This window comes from Ooceraea biroi, chromosome 4, assembly GCF_003672135.1.
Source record: "Ooceraea biroi isolate clonal line C1 chromosome 4, Obir_v5.4, whole genome shotgun sequence".
NCBI lineage: Eukaryota > Metazoa > Arthropoda > Insecta > Hymenoptera > Formicidae > Ooceraea > Ooceraea biroi.
In genome coordinates this window covers 13,196,296-13,222,211 of record NC_039509.1, presented here as the reverse complement: position 1 = coordinate 13,222,211, position 25,916 = coordinate 13,196,296, and the positions used below count along the sequence as shown (strand labels likewise).

Sequence of the window (25,916 nt, the reverse complement as noted above, 5' to 3'; positions counted from 1 at the left end):
GATTTGTCGCATGCAATCACGCAGGACGCAATTCACCACAGAAACTGTATAATGGCACACTGTAAATAATATAAGCGGCGATTAAATCGACGGGCCTCACCGGACTCCGCGAAACACCGTCGAAATTATGCGAGTAATTATTAACGCGCGCGCAGTTTTACACCCGGCAATAATGGGCTGTTATTTCCAAATATATTGCACCGCGATCCTAAATTACGTAGTCCGTAAAACGGCAATGACGAACGTTTACTTTCTCATTATAAACATCCCGTTAGGATTATCGTCGCTACTTTATCCTGCAAATTGATAATAATTTCTGCCATGAACGCGCGTTCTATTTCGTTTTAATCACTATTCGAAGTGAATTATTTAACGAATTGTTTCGGAGAAGGCGAAACTTATTGCTCGTGTAAATGAAGCTGAAAATCCTGAAACGCATTCAGGACAAAACGCTTTTGTCGCGCTAAATGAGCCGTCGTGTTCCGTGAAATTGCTATTTATTCGCTTATCGAAGTTATGTCACATTTTTACGGTCGCAATTAAAATTTTTTCAAATTGGAAGAGTGCTTAACGCTTTGCGCTTTGAATTGAGCGCACGAATTTGTATATCTGATTTAATCGTCGCGTTTGTTACTCTGAAATAGCTGCACATAGTGAATTTGGATAACGCGATTTCTCGCTGTTGTATTATTTGATAGAATCGTAGGAAGACAAACACGATTAGGTAATTTGCTCAACCGCATGCACACACAGGATTAGTAATAAGCCATTACTGTTTGTCATTATACAAGCGGAACTTCCGTATTCAGGCTTATTTACTTAATATTCAATGCAGCGTATGCGAGTGCGATTTATTCGCGAGTGAAATTAATTAGATGCAATTATGTCAGTATACATATTAGTTTTGCGCCGGTGTCGCGATTATCATGTCGAGATTCGGCATCCGAATTTAGTAGTCTACTGCTAAATGCTGAATACGCATCGCATATATTTCGCTTCCATAACGAGCGAACGCGATAAATGATTCAAATGTCGAAAGAACTCGTACTGCGTTGTTTATCATAAACGTTAAACGTGCGAGAAAAACGTTTCTTATTCGGTCACGCACCAGTTCGCGCGGATAATCGTCGCAATTAATTATTACCGAGCGCAAGATCGGCGCGCGATAATTGTAGCAACGTTCCACGCGACGATAAATCACATCTCAGTGATTTATTATCGCGTGACAAGCTGATGATATTGCGAATGATTGCCGCGACGTGGCGGTTTTCGGCAAGGAAATTTCCGCGAGAAAGCGCGATGAATGTGCTCGTGAATATCATTGTGTGCACAATGAGTCTTGCTAAGATGCGGGACCAAGTTTATAGACGCGGTGCGGCACTACGCTGTCCGCTAAATGACACTTTTTATCAAAAGCCAGCTCGCGCGAGATGCGTCCCGTAGGAGTCAGCAGCGCGGAATGAACTTGGCAGTTCGCACCCCCGTTACGGTCTGGGACATTAGAAGCCGAGACGAATAAATTCATCTCTTCTTCTCTGTCTAACATTTATTAATTGTAACTTAGAAAAGCGCACGATCACATAATTATGGCATCAAAATTTAAAAAATAAATACGATAAGATAAATTACAAAAAAATTCAGGAATATTTTTGTTTCAATTATGATAATGGCGGAATGTTGCCTATTATTTTGTTAAAATAGATCCAAATTTTTCTTTCTGTATTCATTATTTTAATTCAGAACGAACATAGATTAAATCAATTTTCACGTATCTGACTTAGGCTACTGCATAAACACTGCCGCAATTCAGTACAAGATTGCATGCCAGCGAGAAGAAAGGCGGAATGTTGTTTTTCTGAGTTCTCCGAATGAGGTACGCATCAAAAGTATGTCAACGGTGATGAATGGAAGATACACAAAGTGCAACATCGAGGGCCCAGCGGCAAAATTGCGAATCCCTCCTACATCTTTAACAAGCGCTCGAAGAGCAACTCCATGCGCGTGTGAATTCAGCTTTCTTCTTAATCTGTACGAGTTCACCCTCATGTCTACAAGTTGCCGCGAGCACATTACATAAACCTGCACTCTAGTTTAGGGATGAACCTTTCTTGCTCACATCGTCATTTAACAAGATGGCGCAGCGTTACTTTATGCTAATTATTTGTCACGTAACTTTCAGGAGAAATTAATTAAATTAATTTTTATGTGATTTTATTACGTTACTTAAGGCGATCCTGGAGTCGTCTGTATTACCGGCGGAATCGGTGATTTTCCTGCATTTTTCAAGAAATATATTTTTTTATTGAATTCACAGAATGAAAAATCCTTTTCCACGATGAAAGTACACACAATAATGTAGTGTGGAAAGTTAAGTCCTATTTTCCACACTACATTATTGTGTGTACTTTCATCGTGGAAAAGGATTTTTCATTCTGTGAATTCAATAAAAAGATATATTTCTTGAAAAATGCAGGAAAATCACCGATTTCGCCGGTAATACAGACGCCGCGACGGAGTTCACTGGCCACTCCAGGATCACTTTAATTGTCAGAGAATCTTGATGACATCCTGATTGATTTCTCAATATCATTTCTTTATATATATGCCACGATGTTTTTATTGAATCGTTTTTCCCATGTTGTTTCCCATGTTACTCTTGTAACCATAAAATTGAGTGTGTTGTATCGCTGCGTTTCAATTATTTATTATATTTACGCACAGAAAAATCTGAAGTGATTCACAAGTTTTGCACGGGTTCGCACTTGCAATGTCAGTTCGTCGCCCCGAAACATTTTCTCTACATGGGCATCCCTGTCTGCACGTACTGACCCAGTTAGCTTTTAAGCCCGTTGCACATCCAACTGAATTACACGGCACGGTTCCTGTACGTGGTCGAGCCAAGGGGAATATGAGATTGATTAAAAAGGTATCAAAGTCCGCTCTGTGTGTTGCAAGTGCCAGAATGAATGCACAACCGAATCACATATCGAGAGCCATTGTTCGAGAAATAGCAATCCACAATGCAACATCGTAGCTCTCTCACGGATATACAGTTATATACGTAGTTACATCGTAACATAACAATAAAGGGATTCAAATACCAAATATGCTATAACGTGATCTTACGAATCGTTATTAAAATGGAAACACACTCGCGGAATTGTGTAGCAGTAATTTCTTTTGAAGACTGCACATAATCTTGCAACACATATTTTGCGTGTCCCTTGCATATATGGTCGTGCACGACTCACAATCGCCGTTTGGCATAGTCGTATCGCGGGGACTCGCCGTGCTGGATTTGCGCCAATATGGACCGCAATTAGAAACGCTATGATAATTTTCATAAAAGCTAGCCATTAACCCAGTTCTACTCCTCCGAGAACATCGTGAAGCACCGTGTTCCTCTATCGCCACTCCGCTTTCTTCTCTATTCACCGTGTTTTTTCTATCTATAGCAACGATATACAATTCACAATACGATTTGATTCGATAAAAAATATTCTTTGATTTATATCTCGACAATAATAATGTGTAGATATGCATCAAGAAAATGGACAATTTAATAACAGAGGAATTGCATTTTTCTGTTTCTCCGAAGCATTTTTCCAAAACTGTTTCACGGTCCAGTTGATTCGATGAATCTGAAAGTGAAATATGAAGCTTTTGATCCAAGCTCGCTTTCTGACGCTCGCAGTTGCACTCGCATCGTTATTGAAACGTGTCCATTTCCTGGCCGAAGCATTGCAAGTCTAAACTTTTCCTCCGCGGTATCTTTGTCCTGTCCCCGCTATCGAATCGTGCTTTAGAGTCGCCGCGGGACTCCGGGGAGCGTCCTTTGTGCGAGCGAGCGCATAAACGCAGCGTTTCCGTAAGATTCCACGGACGTGACGACGAGACGTTATTAAATCCGACGCTGTGGGTATTTCTCACAGATAAGAAACTCCACGTAAGGAATATTTTATTGCGCATTACAACGCGGTTAAAAATTATATCCCCTCGACCCGGCCCAGAGTGCTGGATATTGCACGAGGAAATTTACTCTCGCGTACTAACACGCGCGCGAGAAAACGTGTTTGAGGAAGGAACCTTATAGTTTCCGCCGACGGAAACGTTCTGCTCCTCTGCTCATCATCGAGGAGATTAACAAGTCACAAAGGCATTCCATGAGAATGACTCATATTGACTGATCGTATAACGCAACGACGTGAGAAGAAGATGAGTTCCTTAAATCATCAATTCAATATGGACAATCGTGAATATCTACACTGAAAAAAAAATGCTGTTCAGTTAAAAAAAAATAAGGTTGTTTCAATTAAACGTCGACGTCACGGGCTGCCACAAACATAAACAATTCATTCAATTGTATTTGTTATTGATTTTACTTTTAAATATAATATTAAAAGAATAATATATAAATTTCAAATAATAACATGTAATATTGTACTAATTATATGAGATATAATATTGTACATGTAATAGATTGTAAGAATGCTGCTAAGTTTAGAATTGAATGACATGGTAATCATAGCAATAATATATCTGATTATGGGAATGCTATACAATATTGTTTCATTATAAATTCTCTTTGAAGCACTTCATTTGAAATTAATATTGACTAATTCTAGAGTAATATACAAGAAACGTTGTATTAAATCAACTCAAAATAGAATAAATGCAACCGTATTTGTGCTTAAATCTTGTACAAGTTATATTTTATTTGATTGAATATATAATGCAAAATCTAAATTGTACTTTTTGTTGTTTTACATTGCGATTGAATTAACCATTGATGCTTGCACTGAGAATAAGAAAGTAATTGTTTTGAAAGCATTTTTATTTCACATGTATCAGTTTGTTTTCAAAGTAAACACAAAATTATTTGAATGACTTTTACATGCACATGAAGCTACATTATGTATACTTATATTAAACCTAATTATATTTTATTTAAGTGAACATGTAATTGAAAATATAAGTTATACATGTTACTGAATTATATTAATAATTTCAAAAGTTTCAAAAGAAAAGAAGAAAAGAGTACTGGATCGGTTTTCCGGATGGTTATTTATAGACTGATAACGCAAATGTTTCTTTCGAAAACGTCACGCCTGGCCTGGCCATCTATCGGTCGCTTGGTGAATCAGAGGCGGGAATCACACACAGATTAAATAAGTTTATATTTGAATGAACAAAATGATGCATATGTATTAACCATAATTGTGGTTATAACCTTAACTGTGGTGTAAATTTTTTTTAGTATTTTACGAGAGTATTTTACGCAGTTGAATTTACAGCATTATATGAGTCAGATTATATTTAAGTATTGTTGAATTATACGCATTTATTTGTCTTAAAAGAAATACAAATGTTTTCATATTGGTTACACATTTGCTTGATATAATTTAAACATGTATTTATTAATATTTTTATCTATATATATATATATATATATATATATATATAGAATATATATCTATACATATATATAGTAATGATTAATGATTACATGTGTTGATTGCATCAAGCAGATATGTAATCAATATATAAACATTTCTATTTTCTCTAAAAAATAATTGCATATGAATCAATAATAATTAAGTGTAATACCTGACAAATAATTTATTTGTAGCAATATAACAAAAAGTATACAGATTAAATAAATTATATTTCAATCAACAAGACGATTCATTTGTATCAACGGCAAAGACATTAATTTTATCATTGACTTGCTTTAATTATTTCACGCAATTGAATTGACAGCAGATGTAGTTACATAGATGACATGATATTCAATTACATATTAAGAAGGTTATATAATTTATCTGTACTTAAAATAAAAAACTATGTATGTGGGATGAGTAGATATATGATTGATACAATGAAATTTTCCAAATACTACGATATTAGTGGACCAAATATCTAGATTATTAGAACAAGTATTTGATGTTATTCCTTCATTAATACTGATATTGCATCAACCGATTTTATTTCAATTACACTGATATTGTTGATACAACATCTTTTTTTTCAGTGTAATAAATTTGTATGTCGTAAGCTATTGTACATGCACGGAGATTTTAAAGTAAGTTAATTTGATCATCACTCGATTGTTCTATGCGAATCATTTCGATAAATGCGTTGGGTCAGCAGTTCTCGTTTTCGAATGACGAAAGAACAGATGTCTTCGGCGAATCATTCGAAGATGATTCCAAAATGACCTTAACATGTGCTTCGGATTTGCGATGATAATTTGATTAAAATCTCATTTTTTCGAGAGAATGGTGAATCATCACGCATCTTGGTATCTTGTATTCTGCAGCGGATTCAGATAGAGTTGTGCATCAACTGATTTAACGGCAACGCATTCAGCGATACAAATTAGCTTAAGCGCCAGCAACGAGATTCGGCATTCGGCGCAATGTAATTCCAACTTGCCACTAAACAGAAGCATAATAGCCTCTCGCAGGTATTACCTATTTTCATTACGTCCGTCATTTCCAGCGGTAATTGCTTTCTGTTTCCAATAGGCCGCAGCTGTAATGAAGTTTTATTGATCTTTAACCTTTCCCTTCTCTCTCCGCCGCGAGTGAACCCCCTTGCGGCGAAAACTTTTAAAATTCTCGTTTTTAACGAGAAGTTCGGCTGCACCTCATCTATTTTCGTATCAGCAAAACAGTCGATTTTTCTTACTCGACTCGGCGTCGCTTTAACAGCGCGCATCGCCGATGTTCCATCGGCGAACTTTTGCGTTTCTCGCTTTGAAAATTCATTCGTCAATGGCTTAGGGATGGGAACGGGGTGGCTGGCTGTGTACCCCGCGATGCGACGGGATGTTTTGAACATTTCGCGAAATTTATAACAGCGAGATGCGGAACCCTGGTATCACCGAACGCGCGATTTCTCCCATTTAACCAATTTACGTTATCCATCGGGTTTCCCGACAATGAAAACACATTATATGAAAACTATTTTGCTTAAAACGGCGTCAGAGGCGGTAACGGCAACAGCTGCTCGATAAAAGCGGGAGAACGCTCTGTTTAGATTTAATTACTAACGAGTGACTAATACCGGAGCAAATTTTTCTTGCATAATCCCGCCCGGTAACGAACGTCTCGCGGCAAGAAGTTTCTCGGCTGATAAATGTAAAAGAGATAAGCGGACAACGTGGTCGTGCGAGGATTTCCTCCGACGGTTCTTCCCATAGCGTTCTCTATTCCGGGTGCAAATGCGGGCAAAAACGTACGAATCTGAAAGTCATTGAATGCGTACATATATCCGAGGGCCGAGCCGCAAAAACGCACCGGTAGGTGTAGACGACCTGGATCGACCACCGGTCGTCCATGCAAGAAAGGGCTCGTGCAAGAAAGCAGATACGGTCGACAGTAAGTACGACCGTACTTTAGTCAGCCGTTACGTCAGACCAAGCCGGACCGTTACTACTCGTTGCGCCGCGGGCAGCAAATCCCGAGTGAAACCCGTCAAAATTTCTTGTATTTCCTCGCTTTTCTCCGTCACTCCTCGCACCGCGATGAATGTAAATAACAGTGCGTTACATTTTTTTCCTTGGGAAAAATACGTTGAAATATTAAAATACAGCAATTTTGACAAATCAAGAGACACGGTAGTGTCTCGCGCCAAGTATACGCGAAGCGAGACCGACCGGGTATCTTTACGCGAAGCGACGTTTTAAAATTTAAGGCAAGCCGAAGTCCTCTTTCGCCGAGTTCTCTTTTGTAATAGTAATTATATGTTGAATTGTACATTATTTAGGTGTTCGATATTTATTGGTAGATAATAGTTGTGGCGCACGATATAATCGTACGTTTTTATATTTTTCTACATCTAAATTAGACTAGATATTTTTACACGTGATGTTACGTAGTATAAAAAATCGAGCAGCTATGTCAGCGATGATAATAGCAGGCAGAATGCAATTCGATGTCGCAGTTGTATAATCCGACGTTCAGGAAATCGAATCCATTTACTTTATTCATTCGCTGCGATTTCTGTTTTGCATCCGTCATGTGCAATCGTGTCAACAAAAATATCAACACAATAATGTGCAAATTATCTATTCTCATATTATCATGCTTTTCGCATCATATGCAACAGGTCAACAAACGCGATTTTCAGATCAACATCTAAATGCACTATAAATATTAATAAAGTCATACACTTAACACTACGTCATGCAGAAAATCAATTACATTGAAGACAAATGTGCACAGCTCGCATTTATAACAAATAATAACTCCAAATCCATTATTTAATAAAACATCACGAGCTGTTTTTATCTTGAAATGTCATCAAATGTTATGTGGAAATTGCATCGAGATTCATGGAGGAAACACGTAAACATCACGACAGAAATGAAACCCATCTCAGATTGAAACCTATTTCGAGAGATTTTATGTATTCTTTATTGACACGGCATGGAACGTGTGAAATGAGCCAAGTTGACCAAAACTACGGCTCAATCATCTTTCGAGTCTGATACATTTTGATCGTTACACGCGGGAACGCGGGATAATCCGTGGCATTCTGTCATAAACGCCAGAACGCAATATCTTGAGTGTTCAAATAAAAGCACAACGAGCGCGACTTAGATGCATTCGCTGGAAATTGTTTGAAAGTTCATTTTACAGCACGCATTAAGATACGCCATGCCCGTAAACTCTCGATGCACATATTGCACCCGGGCATAATGCTGTCATGAAAGTCAGCCTTGTTTCGTCGGAACTTCGGAGACTGCAGCTGACGATTCATAAAAGCTCTCGCTTTCTCACTCCTTTCTCTCTCTCTGTCTCTCGCTTTCCCGCGCGCGTTCATTGTCTTTCTTCTTTCCTTTCTCATTGCACTTAATGTATAACGAACATTCGCCTCGCTTGCATTTTCCTTGAGACTACACATTTGACTTCTTTCGTTCGCCACAGTCTTTTCTTTTCTTCGTTCTTTGTCTTTCACTTTCCCATTACGCAAGATGTACGAAACTTTTTACGCTTCAAAATCTCGTACTTTTCTCGCACTTACGCGTTAGTCGCAAATTTCTTGATGAACGTATGAATATTGTTTTTATCGAAGATTTTCTTAGAAGTTGTCAATTAACGACACATTTTATTGGTTTTTATGTGTTGCACTTTGTTTGTTTTTTTTTTTATTTTAGGCATATATTAATTAATTTAGATATATATATCTAAATAATATATATATGTATATTAATTAAAATATATATATATATATATATATTAATGATTAAGTATTAAGAATATTTTCTCAAAATGTGTAAAATGTTAATATTAAAAGAATCGAGCTAATTATAATGCGGTACGCGAGTCTTAGCTGTTGAAAGGAAACTCTTTTGCTTTCTGTTTCTCGCAGTTCCTTTTCCATCTCGATTCACCTCAATTTCTCATCCCATCTTGCTCTTCATCTTCGATATATTATACAAGTATTATGCTTATATATTGGAAATTTTCTTTTTCTTCATATTCTCTTATAAAAATTTATCATCTTTCTTCAAAAGAGAGTCACGCAAATCTGTTGCTATACAAGTATTTATAACGTACCTTCTTCTCTTGCCATTGTTATACAATATGCCGAAATAACAATATGCCGAAGTCAATTAGTGCTCGCATTCGACTACGATCAATATGGAAATGAATAACTAATATTGCACTGCGTGCAAATAAATACTTTGGTACAAGAGTACTCGATGCGAAAATGTAGTCAGCTCTCTTTTTCTCTTCTCTCTTTCGTTTCTTTTTATTTATTTTTCTTTTTTTATTTAACGAACACAACATACGCGAGCAATCCGGTTTGTTCAATAGTGATATCTTCTATACATCAGGGTAACATATTGCTTGGTACGTAAGCAAATAACACCGTTTATGGTGACGAAGGACCACCACTTTAGATGAGAGACGAATAGTCGTAAATTGACTGCTGCAGATCACTTGGCGTTGGGGAACGATACTGTCACCGGCGACGGATAATAAATATTGTTTTGCTGGATATCGTTAAAGCAGTTTTTCATACGAAATAGTCGTACGACGTGACGTCGTAACGACCACTGCAACAGAATTTATGCTCTTTTCCTAACCCGACATTTACGACGCTGCTCGGTTAAAAAGTCATATTCCGCATTAAAGAAACACGGTTGTTTATTGAAAGGCATGCATCAGTGCACTGTGCATTTTGAATTTTCACGCAAGCTTGAAACTAAGGTGCCTGCCAAACATTTTACTGTGCTTTTCCGCATCAATCCTTGCCCGCGTGTTGCTTGATCCCGCGACCTTAATTCCGTGTGACAGATCTACCCGACAAGGTGGCAAGGCTAAGAATCGAAGTGGAATTTTGACTGCCAGGCGTAACAGGCGATCGCTTTACTCAATTTTTCATCATTCTTGTCGGTGAACGGCACGTAATTCCGTGAAGCAACGTGACCGAGCGTAATTTCCTCGGTTTTCCTATTCTTCCACTCTTTTCCACGCCGCCATTTTCTATTCTCTTTTACGAGCACGTACGATCCAGGAATCTCCCAAGAGCTGAAGTCGAAAGCTTAGAACTAATGGACAACGTAATAAGTTTAACTATTGCATAATCGCCGCTAATGGCAGGAACGTACAATGGTATATCGACAAAAGAACTGTCCAAAGGGAAAGACAAATGTCTCTTAAAAGGTTCCTTTTACGAGCACATTGCTTGCTACCGAGGGAATATTCAGCGAAACAAAAGAGCATACGGTTAATTTAATAATATCCTTAACCGAAAACTGTGAAATATGAACAATTTTGTCTTAGAGTTCCTAATTCGATGTGACGAAGCATCGTAACGTAAACTTAGCTCGTAATTACAGTGCGTTAGATACTTTGCGTTCTCCAATTAGAAAGTCCTCCTCAATCGGTAATCAGCACGTCTCTTCAATAAATATAACGTGCGATCGAAAAGATGATCGTCACAGCGCGAAAAGAGTAAACCCGCAGAGGAACGAGGATGAGGTAGCTTTGAGATCTTTTTGTGAGCGTACCATGAAGAGAATCGGAAACGATGATGAAAGTAAACGTGACGAGCGAGACGAGGTACTTGGAGCAGAAGAGAGAGTTCAAACGATGAATTTCATCCATGCGTCATCGTACAGTTTTATTCAGCAGAGTTTGTTTGCGTAGCTGATTGCCTCGGTAGCAGCGATGGGAGGTAACGAGAGTGAACTTGAGCGATCAATTAAAAATGTAAACCCGTCTAATTGGGACGTTAAATGGCGTATTACCGCCGGCAAGAGCTGAGTCGTCCTCGCCGCGCGATCTGATGAATCGTTCTCGACCCTCCTTTTGATTGTATGAGAGGCAAAGCTGCGTCTCGACATTTTTGTGAGACTGAAATCTCCGGGACTCGGTAGCAAAAAAACCAGAGTGACGAAAGTTGCAGAAACGAGCGAGGCGTACTTATCACTGAGTTTAATCACTGATTTACGCGTAGAATAAATATCAGAATAGTATCGAGCATTGTCGTGGGGGGAATTTTCGCGATTGATTTCACAGTGACAAAAGAGTTTACTGTGCCAAACTGAACGGTATATATCAAAGGTAGTGTCAACTGAAGCTAAATTGATCGTGTCAAATAAAGGATTTACGACTCGCTATTAGAAACAGATGAAAAAGTTTGCAATAAACGCGAGCAGCGACACCAATTTTATATCCTGTTTTATTAACTGGATCTGCCGTGATCAAAGTGTCGTGTCTCTCTTACCCAATAGCCAGATGTGAGAAATAATTTATGTTATTGCGATTAGTGGTGAGCGAACATTTAATGCGATCATTACCAGCGAATTCGGAAAGAAATCCGTGGCCGGCGAGCGACGCTGCTAGATTATGGCCGCGTGGCAATGTGGTGAGTGTGAACGCGGCCCGAATAGGTCGCATAAATTACGGGCCGGACGTGGAACGCGCGGCATAACGAGATAATTAATACACGGACGACTGTTCAGGCGAGAGAGATGGTGAGCAGGATGAAACGTTGATGAGGGGAAAGAGAGGGTGAACAGAGAAAGTGGAAGAGAGAAAGGCAGAGAGAGAGAGAGAGAGCGAGAGCGGGGAGGGAGGGTCACCGCCCTTTCTACACAACGGACAACGCGTATCCGCGCCAGAATGCATTTGCCTACTGTTTCGTTGCTTCTAATGGCGGCCATTCGCCACCCTGTATATTGTCCGCGAGGACCGCTCGACATCTCTTTTGTCCTGGGTGCGCGATGTATGTGCAGATGAGAAACGATCCCCGATCGTTCCGAGTGTTCAACCGCACCACCGCCATCCGTAAGTCCGCGTGGATAATTTAACGCCGAAGAAGAAGAATTGCTGAGAAGTGAAGTTCAGGAAGAACTATCACCCACTCCCTGTAAATAGAACGTAAGATCTATCTTCTCAGGCGAAAGTTTCTCTTTCCCCGTACAGTTTGCGCCGGTAATATCGATTACTGGCCCATAAATAAGAATTGTAATCATAAAGGGGCTTAGCTGCTTACCGGCCGTAATTACGACAAATTTTTTATTATGTTGAAGGAACCATCAGCAGAGAAAGAGAAAGAGAGAGAGACAAATTTTTTTTAGTTACAAGTATATTTTGTAAAAGAAGTATCTTAAAAATTAATATAAAAAAACATAGGAATTAAGTTGAAGTCATTCGCAGTTCCGTGAAGCTGTGACTTTAGGCATCAATAATCTACAAAATTTCATAGATTGATAATATTTGATAATTATAAATCTAGAGCCATGAGTCTACAGAGTCATGAACCTTCCCTAAAGCACCGTACGCACTATATCTATTGATATATCTCAACGGAAAGCTTCTTTCTTCTTACCTTCAATGTAATAACTTGTCTTCTTGAAAAACAGACGAGCAAATGAACTAGCCAGCTATTTAGAGTAACAACACGCGCAAGTAGACTCGAAAGCGTTAAAAGCGCACTTGGGGTTGCTTCCACTGCACGTCCTCCACCGGTCGCGTCATCGCCGTCCACGAAATTCCCGCGAAAGTTCCTTCAGTCGTAACATTTTGCGTCCTGGTTAGCGAACCGCCTCAAGTTGTTGCCCTCAACTGCGAGAGAAACGTCGTCTATCCCGCGAGTTTCTCGTCCCTCGCGGAATCCTCTTGTCAGGATTGTGCCGTACCGCCATTGTCGAATCGGCCGATCCGAACTTATTTAAAATTACCACCCGGCCCGAGTGATTTTCATCAGCGACGATTGTTCGTATTCCTTCGTCGGGAGTTGCCTCCGATCGCGCCCGACTTCCCCGGAGGCCGAATAATTCACTTACCGCGGTTCCCGCATTACGCCCATTCCGGACTTCCGCATAAATTCACCCCGCGCCGCTAAATCGTGGCCGCGTGAACTTAGAAACACGGCCGCGCGCGGCTTATTATCCCAAAGACAAACGCGCTTCTACCGGGCCGACCGATAAATCGACGCTACGCGAGGCTACAGGCATACCCACATCATTTCTCGCCAAACGAAGGCTTAACACGAAAAAGGCTACGAATGCCAAGAATGTATCTTAGGGAGAACTGCGTTAATATCTCATCAGACCCTGGAGAACCGCGGCACGTTGTCAGCTCTGATTTATTTATTTTGCCAGAAACTTTCTTCTTTTTTCATTCTAATTGATCATTATCGTTTTAGCGATACAATGAAGAACGTGATAGTAAGAGAAAATACACACACATGCAATATAAATTGTAGAAAAATTTTCGTGCACCAATAATGGAACAACTTTAGATCATCTTTAAGAAAAGGGAGGACAGTTTATTGACGGCCCTGCGAACAAAGTTTACTTCGATCCGAATGCAATCTGGGGAGGTCCACACCTCATCCCTTCGCTTCTGTCAAGAGTGTATACACTCTATTGTCCGGAAGTATGCGTTGCTCTTCGGCGGGAAGGAAGGAAATCGATTAAAGCGCAACCCCGCGCTGGGCACGGAATGCGATCTCGTCGCCGAGTAAACGATGCCGCGTATTTTTCTCGCGATTTCGTTTCGCGGGGAGTCTACTGGGAGTGGACTTAGCCTTTAACCCAGATATCCGGGCGGCATTCCAAATTTTACGATGTGGGAATGTGCGCGGTGTATACCGAGCTAGCTTTCCGGTTCCGTGACCACCCCACGTAACGGCCATAACGGAGCAATCGCAGCACGAATCGATAGGTATCCATTGCCTGCGATGCGCCAATAAATCGTAGTCGGCTGACCAAGGGTCACGATACTTCTGCGATTCTTACATTTTACATGCGGAGGAAAGAATTTCAGCGCAATCGCGTGAAATCCCACTGACCTGGTTACATCCCGGGACGCAGAGCCGACGGTAACGTCGAAAATGAGATTACCGTCACTTTTGAAAAATTCAGCAGCGGTTTTAATTGCACCGATGGCGGGTGACATAAATACGCCATTTACGAGTCAATCCAGTAAAGCGATTACGATTTGCGGAATCGCATTTGCTGCGAGCACGTCGGAAATATATTCGGCAATAGTGGATCCGTATTTTTATACTGACAATAATTGGTGCGAACACGTAATATGAATTTGCCGAATGCAGTAACTTAATAAAACTCATTCTAGTAAAAGCTGGTAGATTCGTGTTCCATATGTGATATACGAGTAGTTATCAAAATAGAAAAAAAATGAAATTTTCATGCTCCATTCACATGAACTTCGTTTTGAGTAGTCTGAATTTCATATTTTGTTAATGAACAAAAAGAACAAGTATTCTTTGATTGACGAAATATTTTTTCTCAAACTTTTAGTAATTTATTTAAAATATTTTTATGCTTTGTTTTATATCATTTTTTTATATCTATCAAATGGCATGTCTCTAACAAGAATAAAAATTAATAAACGAGAATATCATTCTTATTATAAATAGTAATTCAGTTTGCAACTTCGATTATTTCGTTGACCGACATTAATGATCAACAGAATTATTTTTATTCTTACATGATTCCTGTATAAATTTCTGCGAGAGCGGTCGTTCTTATATGTCAGATTAATTTTCTCGCTCCCGTCAATCTCTGTCGGCGTGAAAGAAGATGTTGCCGTCGTTTTCGGCCGTCGCGTATTTCCGGTGGCTGAAAAAGCGAAGCGTTCCGTATCGGAGATCGGCGTGTCGGATTTATTACGTTCTCCAACTTTAACAATGTCGAGAGGGAACTTGCCTATCGGCTGCGCGACTTTAACCGAGTTCGAGATGAGTTCGAGCCGCGCAGATATACCTGGGAACTCAATCCATGCTGGCGATTCAGCTCACCCTGGCCGGAACTTCGTTTCTTTATTGGCCCGTTTCGTACGAAGATTCCGTCGGAGATAAAATAAACGGACGGAGATGGACCGTCGCGAAAAGTGATAAGTCACATCACCAGAGACACGCTTCCGGAAACAGCGCGCGCGTCTCCGATTAGATCAGCATTGGCGATCTTTTTCAATATGTGAGACTTTTACGACGTGTAGAAACACCGTGATATTGCTTCATACCATGTTCACCATGCAAAATGTTCTTGAATCAATGGCAATAGTACTCACTCTGCAGAAATTTGTAGAATTGCAGAGTGAATTGCCGTTATATACACTATTGCCATTTCTGAAATTCCACATTAAATTCCTTGGCGCTGTAATACAAGTCCTGCATAACTATTAATTATTGTCTAACTATTGGCAATATCCACAAGTCTGAAGAATACCGTTATTAAATTACTTTATTATAATATTGTCATATAATTTATTAATAAAACATTACTGCAAACTTCTGAGGGTAATTATTCGATGAGTAAGTGTATCATGTTTCGAGCCGCCTAACACGTGTCATGCGATAAAACATGTTACACCTGCTTGAACCTACTACTTGGAAGCATCTCGAGTCACTTTGACGTTAAGCAGCTTAAACGGTTGATACATCCGTGTACATCGTTTCATACATCGGATTAGCTGCACCTAAGGGCACCTTGTTTCTACGCGCTATAAATTGGAATCTGTTCTCTATTACTGTACTGACACTCAGGCCCGACACAATTTCTCCTTACCTGTAGCAAGTAGTAAGCACGAGCTTGAACATCCTGGAAATGAAGCTACATGCAATAGAGAACGAGAAATTTCAAACACAAAAGCACAATTTTAAACAGAGAATTGCAGTATTGCATCTTCTCGCGTAGCACCATGCGGATTAGTTTTTTCTTTCTAGCTTGAAGAGTTTGATTATTTTATAAACTCAAACATTACAGTAATACTATATTGAAAAAATCAATATTGGTTTGTTAAAATCAAATACAATATACACGTTTATATAAGATCATTATTTATTTATTTATTTATTTATATGGAGTTAATTAGCATATTAAGTGTAATTAGAGAATTAAGCGTAATTAGGAGATTAAGTTATGTGTTGTTTTATTTTATTAATTTCGTAGAATAACATACAAGTTATTGCGTATTATATAACCTGCACAAATGTGTTAATTCAGAATTGCTATATGTGAGCTCAAGGCGAAGCAATTATCGGCGCAAGTACACCGGCCAACATTGATACCTAACTGAACGGAGAATTATTCGAATAATCTACATAATATTCCACAAACACTGGAATCGATTATTTGCCACTTGAACTTTCATTAGCACTAGGCAGCTGTGTTTATGTATCTGACAGTTGTAACATGACTGCAATTAGATGCACATTAAAGCAACTATAACTTTCTGGGTTCTGTTTGATCAAAGTTGCTTTACTCTACGATGGATAATACATCGAAGAACGGAATAATATAACTCTCATGCAAATGATGTTTGCATGTATATCTTGCTCAAACCTTCCCAAGTGTTAAAAGAAACCCTCTCTAAGGGCCACTTCGACCAAACTCCGATTAATTTAATCGTCGATTAACTTACAGGGCGACCAACATAAAACTTATATTATTTATATACGAGAATTATATTATTAGAGATTTTTTTTATGTTAGTCTCCTGCAACTTACTGGACGAATTAAATTAATCGGAGTTTGGTCGAAGAGGCCCTAAAGCTAAATACGTTTAGGTTACTAGCGAAACGTTTTAATACCGAATTAAATTTAACTTGACACGTAACTCGTCCAATCAATGCTACATGCGAGAGCGACAATTTAAAATTTTGTCAAAAAGTTTCCCCATTAAACACCATGATTTATATAAAAAATAGAAACGGTCATCAATTATGTTACATCATGCAAGAATAAAGCAACAATAAGCTGATGCTTGCGTCGAGGAAGCACAATTGTATGTAGATTATCGATTTAGAGCAGCATAAACGCCATGTAGAAGACAGTCAGAAAGGAGAGAGACGGATGCGCCGAGTCACAAAGAAACTAATCTCCAATACAGCGTAATGTAAAGCTGATGGTACTCTTTTTAGACAGAGAAAAAACGACCTCCGTCGCAATACGGTCAGCGCATCTTTTGCATCACAAACGACAATCTCTCAGTAAATCTCGAGTGAACCTCATTGAAACCTCGTAAGAGGTTTTCAGTAAGACGTAAATGACAAAGATCTATTACTTTAAGTACAACTTGTGCGACTCTTCCGTAGAATTCAAGATCTCGTTGAGTTAAGTACTTAATCCTCCCATTAAGAAAATCTATTTAATGATCTCAATTCATTTAGCTATTATTTAACATGCTCTTCGAGAGCGAAAATATGTTTCCTGACTTTAAAGAATTATTTTAGATATTTAAACAATATTCTAGATATGTAAATGCGATTTTACGTGTATAAATATATAATTTAAATATATAATAAAGTATTTACTCTCATGAGAGATATTTAAATAGCGAATTCCACTTGGAAGCGAGATGATAAAATCGTCTCGGAATTAAAAGGAAAAAAAGGGAAAGCGGAGCACGCTTCTTTTTTTCGATTGTACCGATACCAAAAAGGCGTAAAAATTTTCCAACTCTCCTGGTTTAGATATCGTATTTGAAACGCCAATGACACCCGCGTAGCGTCCTAGTGGAACACGAATGGAAGAGTGAAAATTTTCTCGATGGTGAACGTACGAGGAACTTTTCAATATTTGGTGAATTTCTCATACTTATGTCAAATCACCAATTAAATCATTTTCTCTAATAGTGTATTCTGGCATTTTATTGTGACATTAAAATTATAATTAAAGTGAACAATATACAGAAAAAAATGGATCTTCTCTCTCTCTCTCTCTCCCCCACAATTGCCTCTGAAGAATATCAAGATCATTGAATTATTAGTAAAATTAATTGAGCTTTAGAATTGATAATCCTGGAAAGCCCTAAATGTGATATACCATTTACAATCGAAATCTTCTATTATTATAAATTAATTCATCAATTATTAACAGATATCCTATTATGCTATAATTAATTATGTAATAGTGGCTTTACATGCAATTTATTGGTGTTACAAAATTATTCATCATGCGGAGACCAATCACAGAAACTATTCTATGATTGCGTTTCGGAATTAGCGTTGCAACATTGATGTGAAAGAGATAGCGAAGTCGAGCTTCTGCCTGCTTCTGAATGCTTTTTTCATCACTTCGTAAGACCGAACTACGCGTCTTCTTCAAATTCGACACATCCATTTTGCCGCTTGCGAATAGAATCGAGACGCGGATTCTATGACTCGGGATGACAGCTCGGCAAGAATGCGCTCGGTCATCGCAATGTGATATAAAACCCGAACGGGCAGTCGTGACGAGAGCAGAATCCACCGGGTGAAAGGTGGACAGCCGTGGTGTGACTTATCGATCGAACATCGTGGTGCACCCTGGTCGCTTTTTCAGAGCATCCCTTTATGCAGATGATGCATCGATGTGCCTTGGAAATCGTGATCATCAGTGTTACGTTGAATGCTACTATAAATAAAAAAATAAAAAAAGATTATCTAACATTAGAAAATCTCTTGAAATATTTTAAAATGGTACCAATGCTGAAACGAAATTAAGACTCGCTCACAAAACTAGATTGTTTTGCTAAAATAAAACTAAAATATCGTTTATTCTGTATAATTTCAGAAACATATTTATGTATCGCCGTATATGAATATTCGTAAATGTGAACATTAAAGTCTGGTCGCCACATGTGACTATCATAAAATCGCTTGTAGGTAATCGCTCGTACTTTATCAATTATCGATGCTTTTAATCGAACACTGCTGCTGCAGCAATAACGCCGTATACATCGGCGGCTCGCCATCAATTTTTCTGAACTTAATCACGCACCTTTTATTACATTGCGATATAGCTTTATCGAGCAGTTTGACGCAACACGTGTAAACTCGCGTAAACGAGCGCTCAACGATTAAACTTGTCTCTCGTCGATTTATCTCTGCCTCACGTTTCGCGTTTTGCGTTTCGCCACGTTCTGCAAAATTATATTCGCTCCTACGTGGTGCAAAATCTCACCGAACAGAGATTGCATATGCGAGATTAATATGTGTGCGAAGGTGATCCGTTTGTTATTGCGGCGAAGATGCAACAAATGTTCAACCATATGTTGTACACATTGCAAGAAAGAAGTATTTTCGAAATTTTTGAATTCTCAAGCAAATCCATATTCGAGTTAATTGATATTCTCAACTCTTTTCCACACATATGAGTACACACACATTTTGCTTATCATGAAATTGTTCTCTGTTACAGAAGCGCGAGCCAGGATAATCGGCCCGCCAGACATCTACGTGAAGACCGGAAGTCTTTTGACGTTGACGTGTCTGATGTCGCAAGGTCCCCATGATTTGGGAACGGTAGCCTGGTATCGAGGCAATGATGCGGTGGTAACGTCACCGCGATCAGAAAACGACATCGACGCAGAACCCCGCATTGCCGTTGAGACGGAATGGAGTGACGCCCTCACGTCGAGGTACAAACACTTTATTCATCCGTTTACTTATCTAAATAATTGAATCTAATCGAAGAAAAATAATTTACTCATTTCAACTGATGTTAATATGAAAAATTATTAATCTGCGTAACGATGATTAATTGTTTTCGTGTAAACACCGTATGAACCGCGTATATTCGCTCGTGCATCCCTCCGGCAGGGACGCAGTACTTTTTAAATATCAAAAACTCGATTTACGCAAAAGTTGTTTGTGCGCTATGAGCAAAATGGGAAAGAGCTCGTCACGCTTGTCGCGCATCCAGAGTCATCATTTCCGCCCGGAGCAAACCCCGGGTTAAGTGTGCACGCTGGCGTGATATTGTTACGAAGCGCTATTTAATTTTTTACACCGGGTCTCCAGTCGGGCAAGTGCGTCGACTATATAAAAAACACAGATCGTACGCGCGCGTCATATATTTGCAGTGGTTACATTTTAACGTAGTTTAAATATTTCACTTTTCATGGCAATGTCGCTGCAGTGCATTTTAAACGCCGGATCCTACAACGAGAAACGAGTGCATTTGCCCTAAACGACATGCACACCGCAATTTTGTAAAATTGTTCATTGAGAGAGGAGAAACAGAGACAGAAAAGGACTTGGAACGATAACATGTTTGTGCCAAATTGGGGTAAACTTGACCAATACGGAATATTTGCGCACGAGAAACATTCTAGTGTTAAAGCGTTGATCGTATTCAGTTATTATCTTTTTTGCAGGTTCACCAAGCGTGAATAATGCATAAGTGGCAAATTTCCGAGTCACGCGATTGATTTCAGCCTTCCATTCAAGCGTTTCTTTTTCCTTGCGAAAGTGCTTTCGCCGAATGGTCCGTCGCGTGTGCAATATTTCATCGCACATGGTGTACCGTATCTTTTTCGAGCCGCCTGCGAAATAAATAAATGTTCTTCCGCTTATCCCCTCCCGCGCCCAAGGGAAATAATGAGAAATAATGGCGCGCTGGGTGGTTGTCCCGCCGGTCCTACACGTCGTCATGGCTCTTGGAAAAACTGATCCCGCGCTCAAATTAATTTATTTCGAGATACCCGTGTCTGTACAGGATACCGCCTCGAAAAACGTACAATGCAGACGCTCGCTGGTAACAGCGAGAACGAAAAATTTATTCCATCTATTACAATATACATTTTGTTGACGCTCTGCAATATAAATGACGTAATTCATCTTCGATATTACAATAAATACAATTGCACTTTACTCTGAATATAAATTATTTCACAATCAATTTTAGCACATATTGCATTATTAATTACACATGTAAATTATAAAAAATCTCCATCATGTAAAAATTTTATACTTGAAATATTAAAAAAACATTTCGAAACGTTCGCTTTAGACATGGAGAGATATTAATATCCCAGAAATATATTTTGGCTATAGATATAAGTATCCACAATGTGTATAAATATAGAAAGAAGCTAGTCACGCATCTAGATTTTATTGCTTACTCGCCGTGTTCATTTAACGCCCAAAATATAATGAAAGCAATTCAATATGAACCAGGCAAGTCATAGGCCTCACGTGGCATCGCGTGACGTCTGATTATTCTAATTGTCCGGCGGTAGGGTCAGGACAAGAGGTCCTTTATCACATGGCCCGCGCACCGTGAAGACGCATCGGACATGCCCCGCATTTCGGGGCAACCCGGCTGTTTAGCCGGATTGCTTGTTTCGGCCGGAATATTGCGCCGTCGTGCCCCCTTGTCGTTGTGTCGGACGCGCGCGACGTCGCCCGTTTTTGGACGTGATTGACGATTGCCACGATGTCGCCCCGTTACACACCCGCGCCCCGACAAATTTACGAGGTCGTCCAAGAAGTGACTTAATTGTTGCACAGCTGCCGGCCCGCGACTTCCGTCGTGCACACACATCCGCTTTCAGGCAGATTCCATAGGACTGCCTGAAAATTACACATCTCGATTATAACCGAAATATGCATATCATGGTTGCTCCATTTTGATACGCGAATATATCCATCGCAATCAATGTAATCTGTATTGCAATTCGGACTCTTCTTTCGTAGGCCACATTAATAAATTAATTAATATGAAAATAGAGGATAATGTATTGAGATACTTATTGAAATGTTAATATATAATATATAATATAATGATTATTGATTTCATGAGTATATCAGATATATCGGAATATATGCAAATTTAGCACACTTTATATTTATAATTACAGACAGCAATTACATTTTAATAATTATTATTATGTTCATTGATCCATGTCAAATCTTCCTATAGATGTAAATATTCATTTAGAAAATATCTACTTTATCAAGTCTTCTGAAACCTTGGAAGAATAAAATTTCGCCATTCGCAAAGCTGAGCTTAACTGAATATGACAATGTATTATCTACATTAATACTCCTATATGTCGCATCCAGAACAGAACGCAGTAAATATATACATTATTCGCACATTTACTAAAAGATCAAGATATTCAAATTTCGCGTTCAGCAAGGAGAGCCAATCTGCGTGCCGGATTTTCAGCTGTGGAACTTCCGCGTGCATAAATCGCCCGAGCTCTCTCGATAATGCAACGTGTAACCGGATATCGTTTTATACCGTCGCCTCGAGATTACCTGCCCTTCCAGTCCGGGGCAAAAGTGGCGGTATGAGGGGAGCTTAGTTCAGTCGCCATATGTTTTCATTATCCTCGAACTGCATCGGGTCGGCAGCGGCTGCTGCAATTCGCCGTCGTTCCCGCCGCCGCCGTCGTCGTCGTCGTCGTCGCAATAATTATTTCGCGGAGCATTCAGTTCACGAAATGCGGTAACCGCATACGGGACAACGTTACGTAACGTTAAGCGACCGTTATTGGTCCCACGGGCGCGATGCATCACGACGCCCTGCGACGGAGCTAACTACTGAAATACGGGAAGTAAATGAGTAATCGATAATCTATTGGGAACGGCGCAACTTCTTCGCGTAACGTTGTATAACGCCGTTATATACCGTAGGCGTTCTATATAGGCATCGTCCTATATTACACCAGCATCTTCTCTTAACTAAAAGCGACTGTGGCACGCGAACATTAAAAATACACCGATGAGAGCAATTACTGACAAGCTAGAGGAGAATATAATAGTAATCGATAATTTGTTGGAGATTAATTAAAACTTGCGCGAAGCTTCTCTGTCTTTTCCAGCATAAGATGTTAAGAAAAAGCTCGTCGACTTAAATTTCTGCAATACTTGTCTCGCGGTGTGTTTAAACTGCAAATTTGACGAGGATAATTATTGACCTTATAAAATCTTAAAAGTGTGGTTCTCACCGAATTGTCAATTATCGAATATGATCGCGATAAAACTCATCTCGTGACGTGATGGGACTACCGCGGCGTACTTCAATAGTTTTGCGGGTAGTTTGCCGTTAAATTATTCGATTACTTTCACGTGTCCGCGAAAGGTTTCATCTCGAGTACCTATGATTACATTTAAATTATATAATTAGCGCAAGGCTACGTAATTTGTTTATACATCTCCGTGTCAAGTCCAGTCAAAATTTTCTCTTAACATTGCACGTCGGTTATCGATTCGGCATCTATTTTTTAGACGCGTACTTGCAAACATTTTCGCAATATACCGAGGAAAAACTCGAGTGTGTTCCACTTCTATTGGTTCGGCCAACCTGATTTACTGCAGTTTACAACGATAACGAGCGTGAAATAAATATAAGGAAAACAAACGAAAAAAAATACCCTGTGCCATGTCCCTCGGTTTACAACTGAACGAAACAACTTGACGAAGTAGTCGAACACGAATTGGTGAAACACGATGTGAACGCGTTATTAGTAGAAATAGTCAGCTATTACGTCACACGACCGTAAAAGTCGAAATCGATTCACGCGAACATTTGCGATAAAGGAATTGAATGTCATCAAATCATCGAATAACGAAGTTTTAATTTTGTGTAATGACTTTATAATAAAATCATTAAATAGATAATTAAGTAGATAATCATATTAAATAATTAATTTGTAGCGATTTTGTAACGGTTAGCATTTTCGTTATTAAGTTATTGATAATCATACATTTTGATACGTAAATTTATTATTGTCCCGTTCGATAATCGATATCACGTTTATGTAATCTTGCTTAATGGAATGGATTTTTGGAATATTCAATTTCGATACATATTCTTTGTTATCATCGTATCTTTCATCATCCATTGTACGGTAAAACTAATAGAGATATCTCCAGATCACGGCAGAGATTGTGTAACATTGTGAAATTTGTATTATGTATATCCTATGTATATGTATATCCTATTATGTACATGTATATTGTATTAGGTTGGCAAATAAGTTCGTTCGGTTTTTGCTTCGGTGCAACTTCTTTCCAATTCACTCTTGTTTTTCTCGATACTATCGCGCAACTTCAGAGTGCATTTAAAAGTACATGTTTCACATAACCTTTCTGTAAATTTTGGTTTGACTAACATCAATATTGTGTGTGCTGCGTAGCTGTAAAAATGGAAGTAAATAACGTGCATTATCGTCATATTTTGCTCTATTATTTCAAGAAGAGCAAACGAGCTGCAAAGGCTCATAAAAAGATATGCCGTGTTTATGGAGATGATGCCTTAACAGAACGCGTATGTCAAAAGTGGTTCACCAAATTCCGTTCTGGAGATTTTGACGTCAATGATGCGCCTCGCTCCGGTCGCCCGATCGAGATTGATTCAAGTAATGTCAAAGCTATCATCGATAAAAATCCATCCCAAGCACTTAATATATCTCATATAAAGCGTAGAAAACAATTTGCGCCAACTGGAATACGTTTCTCGGCTCAATGTGTGGGTGCCGCATGAATTAACCGAGGCCAACTTGGCCACTCGCATATCCATCTGTGATTTGCTGCGGAAACGTCAAGAAAACGATCAATTTTTGAAGCGGTTAGTGACAGGAGATGAAAAATGGGTCGTCTATGAGAATGTAACGCGGAAAAGATCATGGGGACACAGCAGCGAGCCACCACAAACAACCTCGAAGGCAGGATTGCATCCGAAGAAGATCATGCTCTCCGTATGGTGGGATTTCAAAGGTGTCACTTACTACGAGCTGTTACCGTCAAGCAAAACAATTGATTCAACCATATACTGCTCGCAGTTAACAAAATTGGACCAAGCACTCCGCAAAAAACGTCCAGAATTGATAAATCGAAAAGGTGTTGTCTTCCACCACAATAACGCCAGACCTCACACATCATTGACAACTCGGAACAAATTACTCAGTCTTGGCTGGGATGTTTTGCCTCATCCTGCGTATTCACCGGACCTGGCCCCTTCCGATTATCATTTATTCCGGTCGTTGCAAAACTCTTTAAACGGAAAAATCTTCAAGGATGAAGAGAACGTCAAAAGACACCTGGATTGGTTTTTCGCCGATAAGCCTCAGATGTTTTACGAACGCGGCATAATGAAGTTGGTGGAAAGATGGCAAGAAGTCATCAATAAAAATGGTCAATATATAATTGATTAAAATTTATTTCGTGTATCAAAAAAATTGTATTTTATTCCACCTTAAAAAACCGAACCAACTTATTTGCCAACCCAATATTATGTATATGAAGACACTTCCGACGAAAGTATATGCATGACATGGGAAGGAAGGAGAATGGGTAATTGGACCGTTGTTGTTAATAACTTTGCTGGATAATTATCACTGAAATAACGATACTTTATTCTTAGTTGCCTCATTAGTTATTTTATATGATCACGTACTTCGTACCGACCTCTGATGAAATTACACCGCTGACGCGTAGAACATTGAAATGATTTGGTAGAATGCACACACGCACACATTCACAAGGGAAGGTGTTTAGGCGTTACACTCGGATTTCAAAAATTTTTTGCATGCAGGTAGGGAGGTCCCCAAATAGAAAAAAAAAGTAGCGGCCCAAATGCATATTTGCGCGCTACGTGCGCACTTTTTGATGTTAGGTTAATTACTCAAAAATGCTATTTCCAATCGAAT

The 25,916-nt window shown here is 39.2% G+C and overlaps 1 protein-coding gene across 1 annotated transcript in view; it reads left to right on the top strand.

Moving 5' to 3' along the window:
• Nucleotides 1–25,916, top strand: part of LOC105278394 (zwei Ig domain protein zig-8) — a 314,696-nt gene that overhangs the window by 250,968 nt on the left and 37,812 nt on the right. Inside the window, exon 4 of the mRNA XM_011337446.2 lies at nucleotides 19,676–19,895. Coding sequence (XP_011335748.1) covers nucleotides 19,676–19,895 — 220 coding nt within the window. The remainder of the gene's footprint in view (nucleotides 1–19,675; nucleotides 19,896–25,916) is intronic.